Here is a 15,952-nt window from a genome sequence, read left to right on the forward strand (position 1 = left end):
TTGCCCTTCTCTACTCAAGTAGACCACAGTAATGCCATCTACTTTGGACCACAGGACCTAAGAAAGTACCACCTTTCCAGTCCCTGCTTTTGACCTGCATTAGCAAATTGTTTCATTTAAGGTATGAAAGCAAAACTGTATTTCAAATATGTTTCTTAATATATCATTTAAATTTAAAAGCTTCCTAAACATTAAGCACCTGAACATTAATACTGGAATATTTAATCTACCTAATAGTCAGTCCTATTTTGCTTGTTCTCTTCCAACATTCATCATTTTCTTCTTTCTACTTACTGCTTATCTGTGAGGCTTTGAAACAGAGGTGTCCTCTTCTATGAGTCTTAGCATGCACTGTGCATCCAGATCACAGTCATGGCTATAACCTTTAGACATTATGATAACACAAACAGTCTCTAAAAAAGCAACTTGCTGAAGAATGGTATTATGAGACACCAACAGCAGAAAAGCGTGATGAGCTGCTCAGTAGTATTCAGCCCACTCATGTCAGAATTCAGAACTGTTTCAGAGCTGTTTAAGTATTAAAGCAATGTTAAAGCACTACGTTCCTCAGATAATAAGCAGGAACAAGCCGATTATTATCTTACATCAGAATCCTGTTGACAGGCAACAACTGGTGTCTCAAGCAGCCACAAGATGGAAGATAACTGTAAAAAATGACTGAAGGTGGTTTTTCAATAAAAAGGCCTCTCCAGCTTCAGTTTAAAAAACCAAAATACCCACTGCACTTTAGGAAACAGACTAAGTGAAAAGTAGTCACCAAACTTTCAATTCTGTTTAGTCTGAGCTTTGCACTGTTGCCTTGGCAATGCAACATCTAAATTTTTTGCCTGCTGTAGATACATAGCAACCACCTACCAGTAAGTTTCATGACATTGCTGAAATTCCCTCTGTGTAGAAAAAAAAAATCCTACTTGAGGAAGGGTTTTATTTTGGAAAGCAGGTTGTGGCTTGGGGGGTTTTTGTTGTGTTTTTGTTTTTAGAGAATTCTCAATATTTACACAACCCGTAACAAAATGCTAAAGTAAAGCAATTTACTTTCCAAAAAACCATAATGCTGTGAACATCATCTATTTATGCTGTTACTGTTTTGCAAATATTGGGAAAAAATACATACCCACAATCTGGAGCTGGGCACCACCTACAATCAGGATCTGCAACGAGCCATCGCCTAAGCATAAACTCCTCATATTTTTCCATCAAGATGTCATCATTTAGTATCAAACGAATATCATGAGGATTAAATCGTTCTGAGCATTCTGGACAGCTAATATTAACTCTGCTCTCAGAGATTTCTATCCGGAGATACTGACGCAAGCAGTCCACACAAGATCTATGGTGACAAGTCATTATCTCCGGGAACCTGTCCTTGGAGTGCCGCAAAAGGCACAAGGGGCATTCCATGAAGTCTCCACTTGGCTTATTACTAGAGGTTGTTCCGTTATCGGAAGAGGTACATGTGGAGAAAATAGAGTTCTTGTCTGTACACATTTCTGAATGAATACTTTCAATACTTGCAATTCCATCAACACCTCCATTTAAATCCCTAGACTTGCGTCTTGTGTCTTTTTTTCTCCGAAAAAGAGAGCCCAATGAAATTCTTCTTTTCTTTGGTGCCTTTTTAACTGACGGCAAGCTCACAGAGGAAGCAGAAGACTGGAGGTCCCGATCAGAGCCCATTTGCCGATGTAAACTCATGTCTAGGTCACTCATCAGAAATGGGTTAAATTTCATATATAATCCTAATCATTTTTGTGGATCAAAATAATAGAGTCAGAGGATACAGGCATATTATTATGTAATCCAGTTTGAGAGTCTTCATGCAGAAAATTCACATGTATCCGCTTCCAGCAAATTCTTCAGAGGAATTCCCTGCATTAGGAGGAAAGATAAAAAAAAAAAAGATTAGAATCACATCCATCACTTTTGGTTCTGAAAGATCACAGCACTCTAATGACCTGTTATTCATATTACTACTTCTCCTCACCATCTGACCTGATACTTCTGTCAATTTTTTCTACCCTTTACATCCTTCTCATCTTAACATGCCTGAAACTTCCCTGTGGTCAAGGAATATCTTTGTTACACTTAAGCAGTGCCAAGAACAGCACCTTCACTCCCCTGCTCCCTAAGGGGGGTGGTGTGTGCGCACCTGCACACATGTGTAGAAATTACCATGACCCAAGGTGACAACTAAGTAAATGTGTAACAAGGTCTTCTATAAAGCATAGTTAACAGGCTTCAGCATTGGAAACTTTTCTGTTTTCTCTACCTTAGACTTTATCCAGTGTGGAAAATGTATGTACAAACCCAATATAGTTAACTAACAGAAACAAAAGATTTTTGTGTGTGTTTTGAATCCATTTAGACTGCCAGCAGAAATTAAGTCACTGTGGCTAAACAACTCAAGATATTCTCAAAACCTAATGCTTCTCAGAGAAGCATGAAGATGCGTATTTATAATGTAAGGCACAGGACTATTTCAGGAATCAGAGCTGCAGAGCGACTGACAGCAACGCTGTCTTGCCCTTCGACTTCCATACTGCAATTCAAGCAAAGACTAGACTTAAGGTGACGAGATTTGAATTTTTCACCATACTGATTTTTATTTAAAAAAAAAGTCCAAAAAACAGATTCGCATCACAAATCAAGCTTCAATTATTCCCTATGGACAAGATGACAGCAAGGATTTCCTTCTGTTCCCTGTTGCTTAACTGACTGGCTCGAAGAGGAGAGAGAAAGAAAGGCATTTTCCTATTTTCCTCTGACAGACACTGCTACAAGAAGTGGCAGATCACCTCCAACCAAACCCACTAACTTCCCCCAAACATGCAAATACTCCCACTTCTTGGAAGCTTGATTGTGCAAGAGAAATTTTCCAACTCTGAGAACTGCTTCTGTTGCGTTGAATGCAAAGACATTTCTTATGCACCAACAGTGTTGCATATCTGGATGCAACTACCACTGGCACCATTTCTTTCCTCAGTGTTTCCCAATTTACCTCCCAGAAAGGTGTACACTGTGTTTCTATGAATTTACCATAGGATGATGAAGTCAGAAACTGGACACTAAAAATAAGTCAAAATGTAGAAATGAAGGAATGTAGAGGGCCACTGATGATGATACAAAAATATAATTTCTAACTTACACATCTTGATATGGAGAAGACAAAGGGAGGCGAAAAACCAACACTGACTTAAGTGAATGCCTCTATTTACCAGAGGCCAGGCAGTATACACACCAGCTGGAGACCAGCCGAAAACCAACCATGTGCTGTATGTCTCTGGGACAGGATCACTGAGATGACTGGATCAAGACTAGGAGGTTTCAGAGGAAGACCAACCAGCAGTAGAAACGGCAATCCCTCTCCAAAGAGGAAACACAGAAAGAGCCCACAGGCTGTCCAGGTCACTAGAGCAATGCATGCAGCAAACACACTGCTAGGCCCTCTTCAGACTACTGTAGCTTAGTATTATACACATACTAGCAGGTAGCCAAGTCAACACTACTCAATTTATAGTACCATCCAGTACAGGAGTACCCCACAAGAATACTACCTTCCTCAAGTGTAAGAATTTAGGAAAAAAAACCCAAAACAAAACCATAAACCCAAACCACCACCACACACACAAAAAAAAACAAACTAAAAAAATCAGCAAAGCAGCCCCCTAGATCTCCTGGTTTTGCTAAAAATAGGTCTTATGTTTTGGGCCACTGGACTTTGTTGTTTGTTTTGTTTTTTAAAAAAATATAAAAGCCACCATATTCTATTTTTTCAAATGCTGAATTATTATACTTTTTTTTTTCATAAAGGAAAGTCTTACCTCTGTGGAACACTGTCAAAAAAAAAATAATCTTATTTTATTCCCAGGGCCTAAAATAAAGCGTATTTCAAGAACATAACATACTCTTCCTTCCCTCCTAAGGGAGCATTTTCAGCCTAAAATCTAGTCAAGAGGAATCCTGGATGCTTTACCTGCTTCTTTCCCAAAACAAATTTAATAGTTTTACAGCTGCTGTTTCTCATTAAATGAACTAAAACATTCCTTTATCTAAAGAAAAAAGGTGAAACTGAAAAAACTAATCAACAATGACGACAGAAGGGAACATCCTTCTCTCTAGGATTTTGGCATGATGTTATATCATAGATACACACAGTTGGTAGGCAGCATCTGAAATATACTACAGATACACAAATCCTATAGCCTATGGCTGACGATAAATTAAGTTTGTATGTCTAGAAGTACAAGTATAACATTGAAAGCATTATTATAAATGTTAGTAAGTATGTAGTTATATGTTCACACAGATACTACCAGGATAGCAGAAAGTGCCATCTTCCTCAAGCCAGGAGAGTCCATGAACAACATGAACTGCAATCAAAGCACTCATTTCAGGCAAGAAGGTGTTTGTTTTGTTGTTTTGTTTTTTTTAAAGAAAAAATAAAAAAAATAGGAAGTAAACACAGTAACATAGCCAAGCCTATGACTACAAGCCTTCCCCTCCTCCCTTTCTCTGGAGAGGAAAGAATGCGTATTACAGCATTTTTGCCAGTTCCAACAGATGTACAAAATCAAGAAATAGTAGCTCTGGTGATGAACCAGTTGTACTTTTTTTTTTTTAAATAAACAACAATTCTCCCATGCTCTAAAGAAAGAGACTAGTACGCCCTATAGTTCTGTTTGCGTAATGGGATCTGATAAGCAGTCTCAGAAATAGCAGATTGCTTTTTTAAAGAAAATGGTTAAAGTTTGTCAGGATTTCTGAATAGAGAAGTTGCCAGTTATTTCAGACAATCATCAATTATGCTCTCTAGATTTAAATGCATAAAGCTAGTTTTATAAGCTATACTCTTCCTTATATAGTAATTTTGGATTGCCATTTTAGTGACGTTCAAACATGACTTTGCTGAAGTGAAAAGATTCAGCAGATGATTTATTACAGGAAAAAATGAAGACAAATGTTACAATGTTAATAATGATCATAGCTGTATAAAATCATAAAAGCCTTACTAACGCAAACTGGAGCACTGGCCAGTTCTCATGTTGCCCAACCCAACACAGCATCTGCATGTTTTTGCTGACAAAAAGAAGGAAAAAATATTTGATTCTGTACAGCCAGAGAACACAACATCTGTATTATTCCAGTAACAATGAGTCCACATGAAGGAGATCAGCTGTGTGAAAAATAAAGCTCTGAAATCAAAACACTGGAAACAAGCTGAGACACACAATTATGGTAATAGCAACAATCAATCCAACTTCGAGAGGCAACATTCAATGCAAGTTCCACATCGCTCTCACTGATCAGTACAAATTCTGTCAACATACAGAAGAAACTAACATGGGCAACAGTGAAGAGATAGAAAAAACAGACACAGAGTATAACTTCTAAAAATGTAAGTTTGCCACTGTCCTCAACATTTCCTCAAAAGCACTACAAAAAAAACCATGTTTCTGGCTTCCCGCCTTGCCTAAAGCCCTACCACAAAGCCAAATTCCAGCCATGCTTTGCATTCTGCTCACGCCACAAACTACCACAAAACACCAGTTGCCACAGCACAAACACACCTTGTCATGTGAAGATTTCCAAAAGCACAAATGACGTTTACAGATGTTAACTCACGTAAAACTTAGTACTTGACTGCTATCGGTTCCTTCAGTAATCCTTCCTAAACTGTTTACTGGGGAAACCTAACTAACATCCAGCTAAATTTCCTTCTGTAATTCTTTTCAACCATGCTGCTTTAAGTAAATGCTATCGCTGACCATATAATGGAGAGGGAGGGAAAGGAAATCAGAATAATCTTGCAAAGGGAGAAGTTTTCAACTCAGAGATGACTGGGGTGAAAAATATCTTCAAGTATGGCTCTCCATGACATAACCTTTGCTTGTCTCGTCATACCAATTTCAAAACTTTTAGGAAATGCGCTTGGGCAGCTGAGTATAACCCTACCCATTTTGCAAGAAAAGAGCAATAAAGCCTTACTTCTGTAAGTCAGCTGCTGGGGGAGACTAACTCCTTCATGCTCCTAGCTGTCCTCCAAACATAGAGGCACAAGTTCAACATGCTGCCTGCTCTTCCATTACACATTCAAACTGGCATACGGGAGCAACAAATAAGGGAATCTGCCATCAGGACAAGCAGCTTCACACACATTTGCAAAATGAAGGCAGGCTTAAACATTTGTGTAGGAAAGGAGAAAAACCACCATAAACAGAGACACAGCTACATCCTTACTAAAATCCTTAAACATTCCCTCATGTCATTGGTGTTTAGATGGCAAATTTACACTTTTCCTGTTGCAAATGAACACTCCTCATTTTAGCCATTTGCTCCTCCTGGCTATTTAACCAAGCACCAATTTTGTGTTAGTGTACTGAAAACTATTTCTTGATTAAAATTAACTACTAATGCTTTCCTTTTCTGACATCTGTAATTCCCAACACCTATACTCTGTAGCTGCTTTCTGAGATGCACTACTCCAGCTTAAAAAGAGCTGTAAGCAAAAAACCCTAGAGCCTGAAGTTCATCCACCTACAACGCATCACAGATCTGAAATATATTTCTGCCTCCTTCTTCCAGTGAGCATCCCCTGTCAATCACATACTATCCTGGAATTTCTAAGCTATGATGTTCTTAATATAGAGGTATCTCTAAACATCTGAAAGAGGCATCAAAACCACATTTTTCTTTTCATTTACTCCATGGTGCAAGAACTGCAAAATAGTGGAATAAAACAAAATAAAAATATGCAAAAGCTTAAGCTACTAAATGAAATACCAATGTACAGGATTTTTAAACAGCAATCAAGTTTCTCATTTTAATGGGCATTCTTTAAATGTCAATTCATTCCACAATAGTTTTAAAATTGGGGGAAAAAAAGCCCAAACACTTTTGCCTAAGGATTTATAAGAGTATACCCCTACTCACTTTACACATGACTCAGGTTCAACTAAAAATCTGGCATCACTAAGAGTTCAGAGTGAGGAACACTCTGAAAGAGCTTAACAATTTTGACAGCTATGTGCTTCTGTAGCATTACGTCCCATTAAAAAACCCTACCATACTCACGTAAATGCATGTGGTGTCAGAGCATGCTAGGACTGTTACTTGGTTTAATCACAGATGACTTAGTACAAGCAGAACCAACACTTTGCAACTTGGAAGTAAACAAATGGAAATTATGTTGAAACAGCGAAGGTTCTGGCAGAACCTTTATATGCACTAAGTTGAAAAATAAAATCCTTTAATGGTAACATAATGCAGCATAGGTGAAATGCTTAATTGCAACCATTAGCATAATGCACTTATGACTCCTTCAACATACTTCCCCTCAAAAACTAAAATTAAGAATAGTAACATTTTCCATTTAATGTTTAGAAGACTAAAGATATTTAATTTGGGGGGGGGGGGGGTGTTTTCTAACTTTGATTTCTAATAAAAGTATTAGCCCTTTAATATTACCTATTGGGATTAAACGGAAAAGTTTATTCTATATAAGAAAGTTAACAAGTTCATATCAGAAGATTTCTCAAGCTCTTAAAACAAAACCAGACCTACAGATACTTATCAAACATTTACAGTGATTTGTTACAGTATGCCATGATGCAAAAACGTAAAGTCAAAGTGACTTAAATAATTAAGTCAAACTGAGGTGTGTAAAACTACTTTAAAAATATACTCATGTAATTTTTACTTCATTATGGCTCTTCTCTTTTGAAAAAGAGGGCACCAGTATGGTAGTTAACATTTTATGAAATTTATCCGAGAAAAATGTAATTCTTAACGTTCAGACACTTGCAGGAAGAAATCTTTACTTTCCTGTCCTGCTTTGTTCTAGGAGCCACATAGGTGAATGCTTCTCAAAGTAAAGACCATTAATTACAAAAGTTACCAGATTGATTCTACTACTAGTAAATCTTTTTCAGAGTGAAAATTACTTGATCATTTAGTTAATTAGGCTCTCATTTCTTTATGCTTACAACGAACTATTGATAGCTGCACAGAGGCCACTATTTCAAAAATGGGACTCCCAAATCCACAAGTGATCAAAGACAAGTTTTCAAAACCTTTAGAAGTCTGCCATGTCAAGTCTCAAACTTTACATATCATCTTTAAACAAAAGAACAGCTTCAGTGAAATAATTTAACTTTTTTCATTTATGCAAATTCAAAAGACTGGGAGTTGAGTTGCCTGCAAGTACCATTCCAAGCATTCACTCACTAGTTTCACACTGGAGCTTGCAGCAGGCTCAGCGAAGGCGCTGACAAGATCTGGGACAGGCCCATATCAGCACAGAAGTGATAAGCAGAACAGAGTAGGGCCCTTATACCTAAATTGAAAGGGAGTTAAACCTTCTGGGACAGGCCAGCTTGACACACGTAGGCCATTAGACCAGTGAGAAACAAGGGGTCTTCCAGGAGCAAAAGAACTTGCTTTACCATATGCAAGTTCTATAATGCAATCAGTTTACTTTAGGAAACTCTTCTAATAATTAGGATCAGTTTAGAGACAGTATGTAATGCCTTGTAAAAATTAAACAAAAGACTGTTACTAGATACCAAAAGCAGACAAAAGGTTAGAGCAATCCCTCATCACTGCAAGCCCTTCCTTTCAGCTGTTAATCTGCACTTCAACTGCGATGGTCACTAAAGCAAGAACAAGACTGCTATTTATTTGTAAAGCACCTTTCAACAAGCATTAAAGTAAAACGTTATGGTTTCTCTAATGAACTTTATGTCCAGATTATTACTCTCTATTCTAAATCATGTTATAAAAACCCTCTGATATTCACAGATACTATTATACAAGAATTTAAGAGAAAAGCACTTGTGAGGCAGAGTTATTTTAACCTTTTAAACTGCACTGTTACCACGTCCCAGTTTATTCCGACTGCACTTTATTTTTCCTTAAAGTCCTGTGTCAATTATCTGGAAATTCTTTTTTCACTTAGAGAACAAAGCAATATTGTTTCTAAAACAATGAAGCAAACAGACAGACTATGAACCCGCTTGGGCTTGAAGCCTGAGACAGTCAGACTGACCAGGCATTAAAATCAAAAGATTGACAGTGTTTAAAATACACAGAAGCCTGCACAGTACACACTGCAGAATTGCCAAAAGTTAACTGATATACAATGTTCTATTTTAAAATTCACAATGGTATGTAGCACATGACAAACCAATCCTGACAGCTAGAGAAGTCTTCAACAGCTTATTAAAAAAAAGTTTCTGAGTTCCTTAGAAATTTATGTGCAATACATCCTGTATCATGTGTCCATGACAGCTGCTATTAAGAAAGGAAGTCTTGCAAGCTGCTCAACTCACTCTGAAAGTCTCTGAACAACTTATCGCCAACTCCAGCAAAATTGTTCCTCTTGCAGATAATGCTTGTAAAGAGAGTGCACTTAAAGCATCCCCCCTCAGTCCGGTTGGTTTGGGGTTTTTTTTTTGTCACCATCCTTTCAAACCCCAAAGGAACATACCATAATCAAACAAAACTGCTTAGAAGAGAAACAACCTTTCCTCTACGATTCAAATGTTCAGTAAAAGATTTCATCAGCACTTTCATAAGCAAGGTCAGCTATGATAAGATGGAGTCCCTCTTAAGGGCCCACATTGTACTTCTGCTAACAAATGGCCAACAGGCAAGAATTCCTTAAATTCTAAAAATGTTAATTTTCCAAACCAGCAGCATTAAATCTGGGTATATTGAGTGCAATGGTTGACCAAAGCTAAGAACTCAGTGGAAAGATGCTTTCTATTTGGGAATCTCCAGACCTACATCTGTTGCAAATAAGACTAAACAGGATCAATTTTCCCTTATCTAACTCAGCAGAACAGTCTTAGTTCAACCATGCACTTGCTCACTGTGTCAAAAGCTTATCCTATGCACTGTGGTGCATTACTGTAAGCAAATCTACACCAAACTCAGTCAACAGAAACCGAAGTCTTGGAAACACTGAGGGGGGAAAAAAAGGAAGGAAAACAAAACATCACCAAAACATTTAATTATTTTAATCATTAAAATCCTCACACTAGCACAATTTTTTTCTTGCGTAAGTGATGGGAATGTATTCTCTTTGTGCAATGATGGGCATGTATTTTCACTTCTGAATATCGTGGATTTATTTTTATATATATACATTGAAGTAATGTTCTAAAACATCTGACTAGATAGTGATCTGGAAAGTGGAAGCAACACTAAGGGATTAAAAACGGCACAAGCTGCCTATGCACCAAGAAAAGTTTTAATCTAACTGTATTAATACTTTCCTTTAAACTAAGCACTCTTTCTGACCATCAGCTGAAAAGAAAATAAGCCTGTATGAACAAATCATTCAAAAGATTGTCAAATGACTGTTTGACCTGCCTGAGAAAAATTCCTATAATCTTTCCCACCCCTAAATTACAAATATACTGTAAATTCTGCCCGTAAAATCCTAATCATCTGTAAGAACAGTCAATATAAGAGAACTAAGGAACTTACTTCTGAATTCTGTCTAAGAACACTTACACAGTATGAACAGATCCAGATATTTAATCAATCCAGTCTTAACAAAAGCATAAATGAAACAAAGTAAATTATCTGGCAACAGCAAGAGCAAAATAATGCCAAAGCAAGTTTTCAGAGATTTTTTTAGCTCTATTTATTTTAGTTGAAAGGAAGCATTCCCCATTTTTGGTTTTACTCTTTAAAACTACTGTTTAATGATACCTCAGCATTTCTTGCAGCTTTTAATTCTAAACTATACCTTGCAAAATAATTGGAGTAAATATATACACCAGTGAAATAATATCAGAAAGTTTTGTTTCCTGCTGTATCACCAATCCTGCAAGTGGAAAACATTGCAACACTCCTGAATGCTGAGATCATTCCTACAGAAAAACTGCTTCAAAATTAAAATAACCAAGACTCACAAATTTCCAGAATATGCAGATGTAATTTCAAATCTGTAATTTTGCCTGATCAAAGAGTAATAGCTACATACTGAATTCTGACAAGCTTTTGTTTTCAAGCAGCCTTTAAAGTTTGCCCTACTATAAAAACAAACCATATAAAATGTACCAAGATACAGGGTGGGACAAATACTGTAGTAGAGGGATCTGAAACCAAGAGCCTGAGTTCCAGAGAGAGCACACAGTATTTGAACAGCATACCAGAGAGACAGCAGCTTGTGGGGAATATATAAGAAGTAACAGATCTCAGTTCCTGGCTCCTATTGATTTTTAAATTCAGCAAGAGCCAGAAGTTTCTGTCTTGCACTGAGGAAAGATATTACTGACCAGCTAACTGGCAGCATCCTCCAGCTCTGTTTTTCCTCTGGCATAACTAACCTCTACTTTCAGGGCAGGGGAGAAAAAGGAGGGGGCGGGGAAGAAGGTGCAGTGATCTTGAAATAGCTTTGCCTCAAAGTAAGAAGTGCTGGAACTATTAATGGATTAGTTGTTAATCATCTTCTGGTGCTATTTTACCAGTTTATTAACAAAACATATATACAGATCTACTTTGAATAAAACTTAAAGTAAACTAACTAAAGTAACTAAAAGGGAACGAGTTAAGAGTTTTGAATTCTTCCAGCGAGATCAAGTTAGGCTGCATTATCTTACCATGGGATGGGATAAGAACTTGGTCACAGTTTCTGAAAGCCACCATGACAACTCACAACAACTTACTAAGCCACTGTAAACTGACAGTACCTCAGCCCTTGAGAACTGAATAGCTACTCTGCATTGGTCTCGTTTGATGCCTCTTTACAGAGAAACTAATAATTTGGTAAATATAATTCAAGATAAAACTTTCAGAAAAACTTGAGTGACTGAGTGAATAATCCATACCAGCTTATCTGTCCAGGATACAGACAGTAACTATGACAGTTTTCTGAACTCTGTTATGCCTAATGGCTAATGCCATATCCACTGAAACTGCCCTCTGGTCAGGTAGAAAGTTATACCGGCATAACTAAGCACTCCTGTTCACTCCAGAAGCAAGATCAGTGCAAAACATAGTATAACATGCCCAGTTCAACTGCTGCCTGGCCTATGACTTTATTTTGTCAGTATGTTAACTGAAAAATCCTGCATGGATGTATTTCAAATCACCATGTCTGTTTTTTGTTTAATGATAGCTCTAGTTAAACTGGTGCTATTTCAAATACAGACCAAGATCAAAAAAAACCCAAAAAAAACCCCGAACAACTGAGAGAAAGAGAGACAAAAACAAAGACAGGGAAAGGTCTAGCCAGGGAAACAAAAATACTCCATCCTGCCAGGAACACTGCCTCTAGCTTCCAGACAGGAAACACTCTCTGCCTCCAGAAAAACCATTGGCGTCAGGAAATGGCAGAAGTACCACGAAACTTATCTCACAGCCTAACCTAATGTAGAACAAAAGGAAAACGTTAGAAGAGGAAGGTAAAGATAAACTGACTAGCCATCAAACACACAGATCTTTGCTTACAAAAATACAAGGTGAAAATTTCAATCTTACTGACACTTATTTGGGGGAAGTATTAGTGGAAAAGATTCTTCCAGTCCTGCTGAAAATAAATAAATAAAAGAGACCAGGCTGAAAAGATAGAGCCCATTCAGCATACGCAGGGCAAGAGAAGGGGAATGATCTAGCAGCCTTTACAGACAGACTCTGCTAGCATTATAAATAGTGTAAACACTAGTTAAAAAGCACAAAGCAAGAAAAAGCTGAATGCTTGTCATTTAAAGTACATCTGATGCTGTACCTATGCTGGAAATACAATATATGCCAACAGGAGGAATTACTCTGCCAGCACAGTTATTTCACCTACAACATCATATACCATGCCAAAAAATATGCTATGTCAGCACACAGCAGGGTTTAGCTAGGCTGAGGTGAGTTCTTCCAAACATTTTTCACTGACAGCAGTGCAGTGTAACTGTAACAGATTGGGGACTAAGCAGAGTTTCTCTATGTAAAAAACTGCTATATCAAATGGCTAGAAAAGTTAGTACAAAACCACCCACTTGTGACTTCAAAGGCTTACTCTTGTGAAACTTACTTAGTCCTCATTGCCTTGATAACGGCATCCAAGCACGAAGCAATACAGCAGAGGTTGTGAATCCCCTGCAAGCCACTGTGCATTAGCCAGAGGCCTTACAGTCCTGAACGTCAGATGACACTCTGGGTCACAGTGCTGATGAAACTTTGGCAATGCTGCGATATTCTGGATTGTCAGAATGCTTCACACCAAACTTAAAAAAAACCAAACAAACAAAACCACAAGACACTCAAAGGTTCCCTGCTGTGCTTAATAACAGAGTACCTACAGTGATTTTTCCCCTGCCAGTTGAGGAGTGCTGCAGCAGTGCTTACTGGCATACTCAGTGAGCAACTGCTGGAAAGGAGAAAAAGTAAGTGTGGGTCAAGATGTATTTGCACTATTCCATTTACTCCATGACTTCTAAATTAGCAAGTTACACCTCCATTGCCAGGCCCCACAAAACAGGGTGTATTTCTGAAATACAACTCCCCTGCCCTCATGCTTTTGAGGAGGGATTATGAAGCCTTTTTCCCTTAATGCTTTCCTCCTCCACACCTCCCCCCACATTTCCACATGCAAACTCACATATTCTAACACGCCTTTAAATACACTTTGCTGGATGTTACTTTTTTCCTCCACAGAGCATCATCTTAAACAGCTCTTTCTACACAATTATGGAAACATCATTAGTTAGGCCCCTTTGTGCAACAGACTGTGACACATGATCTATTTCAAACAATTACAGGCACAAAAGAAAAAAATGAAGCAAGCATAATGCAATTCCTAGAAAAGCTTCTGTGTGTATTTTCTCCATTATTTAGAAGAGTTAAACACTTTCTAATTATAGTCTCCAAACAAACCTGTGTTATTTCAGGTTCTGAGGTAAAACCATACTTTGTGGTTTTTAAATAGTAACACCGGTAATATGCCTTCAACTATCCTTTTTAGTAAAACTTTAAAAAAACCCAACACCTTAAGTCACATTTAAAAGCTTCCTAGACCACAGAAACATCACATTGGTAAACTGAATTAGTACAGAAGGTGCTGCCTCAGGCCAAGAGTACTTGTTAGCCTAAACCTGAGATACAGTCCTCAAACGTCAGGATGATTTTTTCCTTTAAAAAGCAAAGTAATTGGTAAACACCACAAAAGCTTCTTGTTTATTTTTTAAATCAGCTGCAATCCTCCAGCTTGACTTTGAACCTTGTCACAGTGACACCCACAGTTCTGCTCTGATGGCCTTAAATATAGCTCTCCTGAGCTGTTTGCATCCAGATAAGTCTTAGATGAAACAAGTATCTTAAATTTAATATAACACACAGGCTTTCGTATTTATTTCCAAGTCAAAGATATTTGTTTAATCAGCAATAACAAAAGCCAATCCCTCTGTTCATCTTAAAAATAAAATACCACTTTCTGTGGCAGATCACAAATTCACACAGTGTCTTTAAGGCCTCGCTTTCTTTCTAGTTGCAAGTTAACCATTATGAATTTCAAACTGCAGTAGGTGATTACTGATTTCTTTTCTTTTTGCTTATCTAAACCTAGTGTTAACACTGGAAAAACAACTCCTTGAGCAATACATGTAGTTTGCTTCTGAAAAATATCTTCACTTGGAACACCAGCAAAGAACTGTTACTGTTAATCCCAGTTTAAAGAGCTAAAAGCAATATCCTGCAAGCCAAGAGCATCAGGCACAAATATTTACAAAATAATCTGAAATATCTGTAATAAACAGATGGGGACAATACACAGTTTGTCAAACACATTTTGTACCCACAAAAGATATACACTGAGTAGCAGGCTACAACACCATTCACAATTATTCCCTCTCCCCCCGGTTCCAAATTCTGCTTCAATTCCAACATGCCATTATCCACACCAACTGGAGCGACTGAATGTGCGCAATGCAAAACCTCACCCTAACTTTGCTGACGTCAAAGTTTTCTTGCCAACAGATGCTTTTGAAGTAGTTGCATAGCACAATGGAGACTTAATGCAACTCAGAGGTTGGATTCCTGAATCGGAAAACGAAAGCAGAAGGAGCAGGAAGAGAGGGAGGACAAATTCAATTTTTCAGTCCGAGACTACGGCCATATGAGGCACAGCCTCTCCATGTGACTGGCTCATTTTCCAGGCTTCAGGTAAACTGTCTGTATCAACCAGAGCCAGGAAGAGAACAAGGCAGTGGCGATAAGAGCCTAAGAGGTAAGCTGAACCAACCAGCTAAGCAGCAACCGGAGAGCAGGCAAGGCAGAGGCACAGCCTGCTGCCCTGTTCGCATCCTCCCGACCAGTCGCAGCAGCTCAGCAGGAAAGCAGCACAAGCCCTCAGCTAGCACACCTTGTTCCTTCGGGCCATGCAGCTTGACCCAGACAGAATAAGGGCAGACAGCAGTGCATTTGTCGTCTTTTCCATCTTCAGAAAGAAAACAGATGCCTCAAGTAAGAAACATTTGAATTATTCTAAAAGCAGAAACTGGAGCCAAAGCTAACAGTTTGTATACTCTGCAGATCACTTAAGACTAAGGGATTCCTGAAACTGCCTGCAGACACCATGTCCATGATGGTGGCAGAATACCTCACACTGGCTCTCTGGGGAATGAACAATACTACTGATACGATCTCAAAAATTAACTCAGAAGCGTCCTCTATTCACTCAGCTTTTTACAGCTACTGGGGTCACCTCTGCTCCAATCTAACACCAATAACATTCTGAATTTTTACTCAGAAAAGCAGCATTCACTCTCAGCAACCACACACAGACATGAAGGCATGTTCACAAGTGACGGCTCATGTCACAGGTCCTCAGACTCGAGCCTGTACACAAAAGGACATTTGCGGTCACCTCACCGCACGAGGACTTTTCAAGATATCTTCACACCTTACTCTCAGCTACCCCCATACATTTATAATA

General features: G+C 38.2%; 1 protein-coding gene across 4 annotated transcripts in view; it reads right to left on the reverse strand.

Moving 5' to 3' along the window:
* RNF19A (ring finger protein 19A, RBR E3 ubiquitin protein ligase) overlaps positions 1-15,952 on the reverse strand; it is a 62,422-nt gene that overhangs the window by 20,157 nt on the left and 26,313 nt on the right. For all 4 annotated transcript variants that reach the window (XM_069779777.1, XM_069779775.1, XM_069779778.1 and 1 more), the window contains exon 2: positions 1,136-1,890. In XM_069779777.1, the coding sequence (XP_069635878.1) occupies positions 1,136-1,752 (617 nt within the window). In that variant the 5' untranslated portion in view covers positions 1,753-1,890. The remainder of the gene's footprint in view (positions 1-1,135; positions 1,891-15,952) is intronic.

The sequence above is a fragment of the Haliaeetus albicilla genome, chromosome 3, assembly GCF_947461875.1.
Source record: "Haliaeetus albicilla chromosome 3, bHalAlb1.1, whole genome shotgun sequence".
NCBI lineage: Eukaryota > Metazoa > Chordata > Aves > Accipitriformes > Accipitridae > Haliaeetus > Haliaeetus albicilla.